Below are 11,394 nucleotides of genomic sequence, written 5' to 3'. Positions count from 1 at the left end.
TAACATTTTAGGGTTTAGAGATAATATATTAGATTTGAATTCCAAATCTTTGTGGTTGATAGTTAAAATTGATAATTATCTTAATTACCATCCAACTAAAATGCCACGTGATGTTCATGATAACTCATGAACCCATTTTCCTTCCCGTCCTCCGCCATCGGTAAGCTTACCTTCCAGTCTCTCCACGACGTCCCCCAAACCCAGCTTATAACGGCGTAGAAACCGCATCACCCCATCATTTATCTCCTCGCTTCCCTTCCCCATTCTCGCCACCACCGTCGTCGACGTTACAGAGATGCCGTCGCGTTCACACGCCGATCTCCTTTCTCTTGTTTCTCCGCCGCCGCAGCAATCTCCTCGCCTCCCCCGCATCTTGACGGTACCAGGCGTCCTCTCCGACTTCGAAGCCGACCCCTCGACCGCCAATCCCATCGCCCCTTACTCTCCAACCCAGCGCCGAATCATCGTAACCAACCATCTCCCCATCCGCGCCCACCGCCACCCCTCCTCCGCCCAGTGGTCCTTCTCTTGGGACACCGACGCCCTCGCCTTTCACCTCCGTTCCGGCCTCCCGTCCGCGGCCTCGATCATCCACGTCGGCACCCTCCGCGCCGACATCGACCCATCGGATCACGATTCCGTCTCTCAACTCCTTTCCGAGGAATTCAATTGCGTCCCCGTCTTCCTCCCCCCTGATCTCCACCAACGATTCTATCACGGCTTCTGCAAACGCTATCTTTGGCCTCTTCTCCACTACCTGCTCCCCTTGTCCACTGCCTCTCTCGCCGGGCTTCGCTTTGACCGCCGCCTCTGGCTCGCCTATCTCTCCGCCAACAAGCTATTCGCTGACAGAATCACAGAAATCCTCTCTTCTGACGACGACTTTGTCTGGGCCCATGACTACCACCTTCTTGCCCTCCCCACCTTCCTCCGCAAACGCTTCCCCCGCATAAAGCTCGGATTTTTCCTCCATTCCCCTTTCCCCTCCTCCGAAATCTTTCGCACGTTACCAGTTCGAGAAGAGCTCCTTAGGGCTCTCCTCAACGCTGACCTCCTCGGTTTCCATACCTTCGATTACGCCCGCCATTTCCTCTCCTGCTGCTCTCGTCTCCTCGGCATCGACTACGAGTCCAAGCGTGGATACATTATGTTGGACTATTACGGTCGAACCGTCACAGTCAAAATCCTCCCCGTTGGCGTCCACATGGGACAGCTCCAAGCGACGATCAACTCGACCGAAACCAAATCCAAGATCCAAGATTTGATGACCACATTCAAAGATAAGATCTTACTTCTTGGGCGTGATGATATGGACATATTCAAAGGCATCAGCTTGAAATTTCTGGCAATGGAGCAACTACTAAAGGAGCATCCGAAGCTCCGTGGCCAAGCCGTGCTGATACAGATTGCCAACCCAGCTAGGAGCCAAGGTAAGGACATTCAGGAGATGCAGGAAGAAGCCCATTCAATCGTGAAAAGAATCAACGAGAAATTTGGATCTCCTGGATACTCCCCCATTCTGTTGCTTGATGGCGGGTCTCTTCAAACCTATGAGAAGATTGCTTATTATGCTGTTGCCGAATGCTGCGTCGTCAATCCTGTTAGAGATGGAATGAATCTGGTTCCTTATGAATACACAGTTTGTCGTCAGGGCAGCAAGGCATTTGAGGATATGCCCAAGAAGAGTATGATTGTAGTATCTGAATTCATTGGGTGTTCTCCATCCTTAAGTGGAGCAATCAGAGTTAACCCTTGGAATATCGATTCGATGGCGGAGGCAATGAACTTGGCAATCTCCATGCCTGAAGCTGAGAAGCAACTGAGACATGAGAAGCACTACAAATATGTGAGTTCCCATGATATTTCCTACTGGGCAAGGTCTTTTGATCAGGATTTGCAGAGGTCTTGTAAGGATCATTTCATGAAAAGGTGCTGGGGAATTGGATTTGGATTGAACTTCAGGGTTGTTGCATTGGGGCCTAACTTCAGGAAGCTTTCAGTGGAGCATATAGTTTCTGCTTATAGGAGGACAACCAGTAGGCTAATATTGTTGGACTATGATGGGACTATGATGCCAAATAGCTCTATTGTTAAGACTCCAAGTAAGGAGGTTATAGAGATTCTGAATGATTTGTGTTCAGATGAGAAAAATGTTGTTTTTTTGGTTAGTGGCAGAGGGAAAGATTCATTAAGCAAGTGGTTTGAAGCTTGTGAGAAGTTAGGGATCTCTGCTGAGCATGGATACTTTACAAGGTAATAAATGGCTTCTTCTTTGTTATTCTAACCATTTGTTATTTCATTTTCTTGGTCTCTGAATTCTTAACTTGTTAAGGAATGTTACATATCTCTATTAGCTGGGTCAACTATTGCCATTAATTGAGATGAATTATAAACAATAATAATAATAATTTGGTTTTTATTATTCCTTCTATGCCTTGTTGCATTGTTTGCAAGCATATGCTATGATTCTATTTTGCTGACATACAATGATTTGTTTTGAGATGAATGCAATACAATAGTTGATAGATTAGCGGCGCACTCATCTAAAGGCAAATTCAACGGGTAATCGATTATCTTGATCCTAATTTTTCTTGGTTTTTTTTGTCTAAATATTTAAGATTTTGCATGCTTCAATTTACGATCAAACTCTAGTAGATTAAGGCTTCCTTTGGAGAGCTTTCTTAATGCTTTCTACAATAGGTTTTTAGTACGAAAATTTCTGGTTCAAAAAATTTTTGTACCAAAAATTGTTTTAGAAAATAGTAAAAAAGCCGTCCCAAAAGAAGCCCAAGTAATCAACAATAGTTTGGTAATCATATATTTCTGGGAAGATATCAGTTAATAAGGCCAATATTTCATAATACATGAGACTTCTTCAAACCAGGTTTCATGGTTTAACAAGTGTTGCCTTCTGGATTATTATGGAGAATAAGAGCAGGAGTGTCTTATATATCCTGATGCTGAGCAAGGAACATGTAGAGGATAAGTATATTCTATTTTAACGGTAGCTATATACTTTGGATTCTTTATGTTTTTTTAATCCAAATTGCCAACATCTTCAGTCATGAAAAAACAATGGAATCTATCAACTGGATCACATAAGTTAAAAATTTGTGTCTGATTCACTCTTCTTGTTTCTGGATACTCCATTTCTTTTCTTTTCTGCTACATAGAAATGAAAAATCTCTTACAAATTTGCATTTCATTCTATCTAATTCTTCATCATCCTTGAATTCTGGTCTTTTTTACTTAGGTGGAACAGAGATTCGCCATGGGAATCCTGTCAATTAGCTACTGAGTTTGAATGGAAAAGGATTGCTGAGCCAGTGATGAAGCTTTACACAGAAACAACTGATGGTTCATACATTGAGCAGAAGGAAAGTGCTCTTGTGTGGCATCATCAGGACGCCGATCCGGATTTTGGGTCTTGTCAAGCAAAAGAACTCTTAGACCACCTTGAGAATGTGCTTGCTAATGAGCCTGTGGTTGTTAAGAGAGGCCAACACATTGTAGAAGTGAAGCCTCAGGTATGTTTCTACCTCTACATTCTGAAACTTTTTTGTTTTCATTTATCAAAACTCCATTACGCATCACTGATGTTCATGCACTGTACAATTTGCAGGGAGTAAGTAAGGGGATAGTTGCAAGGAATCTCATCTCAATCATGTCGAGTAGAGGAAAACCACCAGACTTTGTGCTTTGCATCGGCGATGATCGATCCGATGAAGACATGTTTGAAACCATCATGGATTCTCCTAAAAATCCTTCCTTGCCTGTGATTTCTGAAGTGTTTGCATGCACAGTTGGGAACAAACCAAGCAAGGCAAAGTACTACCTTGATGACACAGTTGAAGTCATTAAATTGCTTGAAGGTCTAGTGGCCCCTTCCTCACTACCATCAAAAAGACCTTTTCTTCAAGCTTCATTTGAAGGTTCTCTGACATGGAAAATTTAGAGAAGATCTACTCTGGGAGTTGGCTTAAGCTGAGAATAAAGAAAGATTACAGCCATAAGATTTCAAAAATAGAGTTAAATGAGAATTTAGGACAGCAAAGAAGAAAGCACAGATATGGCCATCTGTTTCATATTCTTTAATACTGACACAGCTTCATAGTGTGTAGATAACAGGAAATCAAATGTTTTTGTTTCTAATTTCTTCTGCTTATTTGTAGATACATTTACATTCCTTCCATTCAACAGAAATTGCAGCATCTCTTCTATTCTGGATTTCAATTTAGATCGAGCTGCTTATATCTTTTGTTTTGTTTGAGATCTTATTACTTTTTAAAACTGTTTTTAAGTATAAAATTTTTAGAACTAGAATTTTTTATACTAAATATTCGCTTTAAAAAACAGTAAGAAAGCTGAGCCAAATGAATTTCAAGTTGATTATCTGTTTGATTATAAAACTTTGTTATAGAAATAGTCTCAAATAGATATTCTTCTTTGACTAATTTCCACACGTTTTTTATAGAAAAATATAGAGAACATTTATCACAAATTATAGTTGTTTAGTTCAAATAGTTATCAACTTCTAAGAATATGATTTGTTGGCTACTACAATCAACTTTAATAATGTGGAAATATATATATATATATATATATATAATTAATTAAAATGTATATTATTTTCTTATGAATATTTTTAAAATTTATTATGATCAAAATTTGATTAGAATATTCTAACTAAATATTATTTCAATAATAAGGGAAATAGTTAGTATATGCCTCGCCTTAAGGATATTATTTTTATAATGAAATTATAAAGCTGCAGAAACTATGTGTAAGATTTTTAAAATATTATTAATAAAATTATTTGGGAATATTGTAAGGGGTCTATATACTATATCTGCATAAGACCCTTCTTTATAAGGTATTAATTGGATCCAATAACTTAATAATGTCCCAAATAAACAATAAAAAAAAAACTCATAGCATCTTAATTACACTAAAAAAATTATTTTTAAGTAAAAATGAATAATTTTTGCCTTATTTTATTATCCACCTAAAGCTTACATTTATAATTACTATTTTTTTGCTGATTTATTAGCGGTTCTATTTAATATAAATAGATTATGTGTCATTTCAGATGGATTTTTTATTTGGGGGATTTATATATAGAGGGATATGAATTTGATGTTATGAAATGAATTTAATTGTAGTCATTCTTTATCTCTTATGTTCCACTTCTTATCTCTTTTGCCTCTTCTTGATGTGATTCGCTATAGTGTAGGGGGTCCATTTGATTGGGATATGATAATTGGGAATCAACAAATGATTAAAGAAGTATTTGACGGTCTTGTGAAGGAGAGATTATTCTGTGCGATGTCCGAACGAGTCCGGAGGTTAATCCGGACGGGCCACTTCATCCAATGCACTGTGCATTGGGTGACGTGGCTCGTCCGAATTGACCTCCGAAGGCATCTGAATACCGCACATAATAATTTTTCCTTGTGAAGAAGGTTGACCAGTTGACCTACAATCAATAGTTTTAGGACACTAGTATTTTCGCCATGTTTTTAGGATCTTCTAGATTTGTACAAACACTATAGGATTTTGATCGTTTCCTCCCTAATCTAGAAAATAATATGTTGTCCCTGGCTCAAATCAACACAATCAACTAACTTAATTTAGCACTAGCCCATGAGAGTATTTGAGGGTTGAAATTGGTTCTCCAACATCAACCACTATTGATGCACTACAGGAAAATTACTCATTACCGGCAGTTTGGACCGGCGGTTACTACTTGTTTTCCGACGGTTTTGAAAAATACCGGCGGTTTGTCGGCGGTTTACAAACCTCCGGAAAAAACTGCGTTGAAAACCTTTATCGGCGGTGTTTTTCCGGCGGTTTCTTTCATCGACGGTTTATCGGCGGTTTATACCTCTGGTTATGTTCCGGCGGTCTTAGCGCCGGTGACCGCCAGTTTTTTTACCAGTGGCATACCGGCCGTCGAATCGCCGGTATAAAAATCGACGTTATTATAATGTAGACCGCCCGTAAGAAAATCGGTGGCTTATTGGCGGTTCAAACCGAAGGAATTTTCGGTGGTTAGACTGGCGGTGTACCACCGGACACCGTTGGCAAACCGCCGATAAATACCGACTGTTGGAGTAGATTTCCAACGGCGTCAATTAGCCGTCCGGTATCGAAGTTTTCGGCGGCCAAACCGCCGGTTGGCCGCCAAAAACATGTAGCATTTGAAAGAAAAATTGGCAGCCTCCCCTCTATTTGAGGGATTTTCACCCTAAACTCTAAACCTGCACAGAAAATACAGCAATCACAACAATTTTGGGCAACACGCCACTATAGTCAATCACAACAATTATCACAAATATATTCATAAGTTAAATCAAACAAAATAATAAGTGACTCCAAATAATTTCATAATTAAGTTCATAAGTTCATAACTAAGTTCAATAAGTTAAACCAAACAAGTTCATAACCAAATAGTTTACAATCAGATCATCATAAGTTCATCAAACATAAAGGAGTACTAATCCTCCTCAATATCCTTGTTGTCTGGAGATGCATGTGGCTGCTCTGTCTCTTGCTCTTTCTTCGTTTGATTTTCATCTATGTATGATCGTAGCTCTGCCTGCATTTCATTTTGAAAATTTCTCATCTATTCTATCTCTCTCATCAGCGCTGCAACCCTCTAGCTTACAGTTTCTTCAGCTCTAATACTTTGATCATAAAATGCTGAGGTGGATGAACTGCCCTCATAAGCATAACCTTGTGAACCCAAGCCATATACCCTCCCCCTCTATCTGCCTCCAACAACATCTGACCAGGTATGATACTCAGAAATTTGGGTCGATCCTGAAGATGATCCCTCACCAGTGGACTGACGACTTTCCCGATCTCATACAAAATCATCATGCAAGAATAAATCCATAAAATATATTGATATGACAATTAGTTTTATTATAATAAATTTATATTCTTAAACTCCAAAAAATTCTACTCACATGAGCCTTTTTAACCTTTTCATCAACCCACTGATGGTCAGCTTGATGTTAATGAGTTCTCGTATTCAACCAGCGGTATTGGCTCCCAACCAAGAAACTGTTTCTGAAAATATAAGATATATTTATAATAACATAAATATATTTAATAAACTAATTTAAAGCTTTTACCAGTAATCGTCTATGTTCCGTATGAGGAACAAATCCACCAGTATGAAGAGAGCTTCATAAACCCCCACAGTTAGATGCTCTGTTCTGCTTATTATGCTCTGTTCGCCCAAGCTCTACTCAGATCTGCCTATACGCCCTCTCCAATCCATATTGGACGCTGCCTGGACTTTCTACTGTTCGTGAACATGTCCCTGAGACGGGTCGTTCCTCTCCTGTTTTACGCCAGTAAGCTTTAACAACGGCGATTTAACCGACGGTGTTTGGACCGCTGCTGTTTCCGACGGCTATATTTAACATAACAGCCGGTTCGACCGCCGGTAAAAATCGGCGGTCACACCACCGAGTAAACCACCGTTAATACTGGTGGTTGGAGAACAGCCGGTAATTGATGAATTTCTTGTAGTGATGATGTCTCCAATCAATAATCAAAAGTTACATTTTCAAAGCACTCATTTCCATGAGCTTAACCAAGTTGATGGATCTAATTTCTTATATACTACAGGATAAACCGCCGGAAAGATTTTGGACGAAAAATTCATCGGACGATTTCATCGGGTTTAAGTAAGCCGGCGAATTTTCTGTCAGAAATTCCGCTAGCAATTTCTAACGTATTTTCCGCAGAAAATTATTTCCGGTTTTACAAAAACTGACAGACATGCCGATAAATTTCTGTCGATTAATCCGTTGGAAATTCCAACACTAAGTTACCGATGGAATATCTGCCGGTTATACCGACACTTTTACCGGTGGATACAATTTCGCTAGAAATTCCACCGATAAACCAAAATTTTCTTATACAGTGGTAGTCAAATTGATTAAAATGATTCAAAGAAGATATATAAATCAAATTTGAGGCGATAAAAATATAATAATATGATGTCATTTTTATGTTAAAATATTCTTTTATCTAAGAACAATAAAAGAGAATCCCACAAGTGCTAAGAAAGAAGAGATATAGAAAACAAAAGGTAAAAAAAAAATTGATAGAAAGCTTTTAGAAATTATCAATAGAAAATTTTCATTAGTAAAAACTGAGCACTAAAGCTCCACAGTAATCTAACTACTTTTAATTACCAATACACTAGCCGCTAATATGTCAAAAAAGTAAAAAAAAAAATTAATTTAATGAAAACATAGCAATTAAGAATAACATGATAAATATTAAATAAAGAAAAATAATATTATATTCCAAATAATAAATTATGTTAAAAAAATTATACAAATATGTTAATGCTTTTGAATGTTGTATGATAAAACGGCCAAAAATTACAAGACTGGTCCATTAAGAGTACTTTAATAAATTAATATAAGCCACTCATAAGAATTAAATTATGAGAATTATTTTATCCATTTAAAATTTTAAAATCAAATCATAATATAAAATATATAAAAATTGCATATTTAAATACTCTATCTACTTATTATTATTATTTTTTCTACTTTATAGGTTGACTTATTGACTTTGAATTGTCCTTTTTAGCATTTTTTATTTAAAAAGTACAATATAGTTTTTTTTTTAAATTTAAGTTAAAGTTATCACTTATCACCTTTAATTTTGCTCATATTTCATATAAAGATTTCACCTTTACTTCATATAATCTTCTAATAGAGAAGATTATCTTCCATTATACAATATACCTTTATAATTTTTCTTATTTTCATCTTTCTTAATAGAGTATTATCCTCTAATTAATCAAGTCAATTAATTAATTATGAGGACGTAAAACCTTAAAATTTAAAAAAAAATCAATATTTCAAATAAAAATATTCATTAATATATATATATATATGTATATATATATATATATATATATATATATAATATATATATTATTTATTAATAATATTGTTTATTATTATTTAAATTTATCCTGCTATACCATAAATGTTCTATATAATTTAGCTATATGGTCAAATAATTTAGTTGTATTCATCCTTTAAATCACTAGCAAAAAAAATTTTCAAAAATTCCATGTGATCTAATAGAAAATAAGAATTTTTTTTATATATATTTTATTTATAAATATCTAATAATTTAGTTAGAATATAATCTAATAATTTATTTATATTTATCAATTTAACTTTCCTAATCCTAAATTTAAGTTAAATTCTTTCCACTTTTCTCATTTAAGATTCTAATTTCACAACTAAAATCACATAATAATATAATAATCAAATAACATGACAATGATATCAAAAGATTAGTCCCCAAATCATATAATATAAGCCTTATCATCACTTATCAACATCAAATATATTTTTTTCATAAAATCAAATCCTTCCAAATGTAAGCTAATCCTAACCAAACAGTTTAAGGATCTTTAATCAAAATGTAACCATCAATAATCAGATCAAAACAAATAATTTTTTTTTCAAATGTTGACTAATCCTCTTTTAATTACTTTTTTATTCAGCTGGAAGAGGATTAGAAGAAATCATGTTTGCATTTAACAGAAATAGAAACACAAAGCTCTTTGAAATTGCTAGCTGTATGGATGAGTTAGAAGCTTAACCTATGCTTTGTACTTTGTTAGATAAGAATATTATGAGGGAAATTATCTTCTCAATGATTTTTAAATTAAATAAGATTCAGAGTTGTAGTTCTTATCCACTATGCTATTTGTTGATATAACCTTTATTTTTAAAGGATTTATCATTTTTAATCTCTTATTAAGAGGATAATTATCAAGATAATGCAAAGAGATTCCCTAAATTTTAGAGGAATCCAAATAAAATATTTTAGTATGCATGAAAGTCATCTCTAGGCCGGGAACATAATAAGTTTAAAAGTTTATTTATAGTGCTAATTTTTATGAAAAAATAGTAATAAATTCTCTTAATTATTTGCTAAAAAGTGCTTAAGAAAAATCTAAATTATTGGACTGATTAGCTTACATATATGTTAAATATCTTCCTTGCTTAAATGTTTTAATCCTATAGCATTTAAAATAGTTAAAATAGATGCCTCAAATAGAAGTATTTATTTTAGTATTGATATTTAATTAATATAGTAAAGGAGAATCTAATAATCTCTTGGTTTTTTTTTTTTTTTTGCTTTTGAATTTTAATATTTTTATCTTAAAATATATTTTAATATTTTTTTCTTAATTTATTTTAATATGAAGAAGCAATAGATAAGAATCTCAAAAAAAGGAAAGAGAGAGAGAGAGAGAGAATAAATAATGACAGAGGATAACGATGAAGAGTCCATTAAGAAAAGATGGATATTAATGCTTAGTCATATGGAACATCTTCTAATTTTATCCTCAGGTCAAGCAAATTATAGGTCTCCCAACTCTGTAGAAAGAAAATAGAGAAACTTCTAGAAGAAGAAGTTATTTACTTCAAAAGGATTATTAAATAAACTACTATTGAGATAGATAAGATCCAATGGGCAATGGAGAGCCAAAATATGGAAAAATTATTTTGTGCGGAAGCGGAACCCGTTCGGATACCTAAGCCCGTGGCTCGGTACTGTCCCTAGGTACCACGGCTCGGTATCGCTGATGTAGCTCATTTTGATTGGTATCCGGATGTCGAGCTGTCTTCGACGTACGCACAGAATAATCTCTCCAAAATATCATACTTTCACAAACCACTAAAATATCAAATGATTTGCTAGGCTTTTCTCAGAAATCTGAAAGATTGTGGAGAAGAGGGAAATCCAACAGCTACTGGAAATGTATCCAAGCAAGGACGAACATGATGTAGATAGAATTCTTTTTCAAAATAAAATTGTATATATATATATATAGCTGATTAAAAGGTAAAACAATAATAATAACAATAACAATAACAATAATATATTAACAAATTCATATCATGATTATTTGATAAATTTTAGACTGACTATCGACAATCTAATATAACCTTTGTTGCGTCGTAGAATATTCATAGCAATAGAGAAATATAAAGTTTAATATCTTAATTTTGTACGAAGATCCAGTTCACAATCAGATAAAAGAGATTATGTGTCATTCATAAGAAACACCATAGGTTTTTACTTTGAAAACCCCTAAAAAGAGGGAAAAATCAGAAGGCCCGGCTCAATTTGAATGAATCAACTAGGGTTTGCAATCAATTACAAATGAGGCCCTTCCTTAGGGAAAAGGCCACGGCGACGTTTAGTGGTCGGGTGGAAATATGACATCAGTTGTTGGCTTGGAGAAAGTCCGGCGTCAGTCGGTAGCCAAGAGGAATTTAAGTGTCAGTCAGCAGTCGGGCGGAAGTCCGGCATTAGTCTGCGGTCAAGTGG

At 35.3% G+C, this 11,394-nt stretch overlaps 1 protein-coding gene across 1 annotated transcript; it reads left to right on the top strand.

The window, feature by feature from the left end:
* The first annotated feature begins 234 nt into the window (after positions 1-234).
* Positions 235-4,237, top strand: LOC110111843 (alpha,alpha-trehalose-phosphate synthase [UDP-forming] 5). Its single transcript, XM_020843880.2, has 3 exons — positions 235-2,253; positions 3,254-3,527; positions 3,623-4,237. Exons 1-3 carry the CDS (start codon positions 296-298, stop codon positions 3,953-3,955), a joined length of 2,565 nt encoding a protein of 854 aa, XP_020699539.1. The 5' UTR covers positions 235-295; the 3' UTR covers positions 3,956-4,237.
* The last annotated feature ends 7,157 nt before the right edge of the window (positions 4,238-11,394 follow it).

This window comes from Dendrobium catenatum, unplaced genomic scaffold, assembly GCF_001605985.2.
Source record: "Dendrobium catenatum unplaced genomic scaffold, ASM160598v2 original_scaffold_21676, whole genome shotgun sequence".
NCBI classification, from domain to species: domain Eukaryota; kingdom Viridiplantae; phylum Streptophyta; class Magnoliopsida; order Asparagales; family Orchidaceae; genus Dendrobium; species Dendrobium catenatum.
The sequence above is the reverse complement of the archived record's forward strand: the minus strand, read 5'-3'. Positions and strand labels throughout refer to the sequence as shown.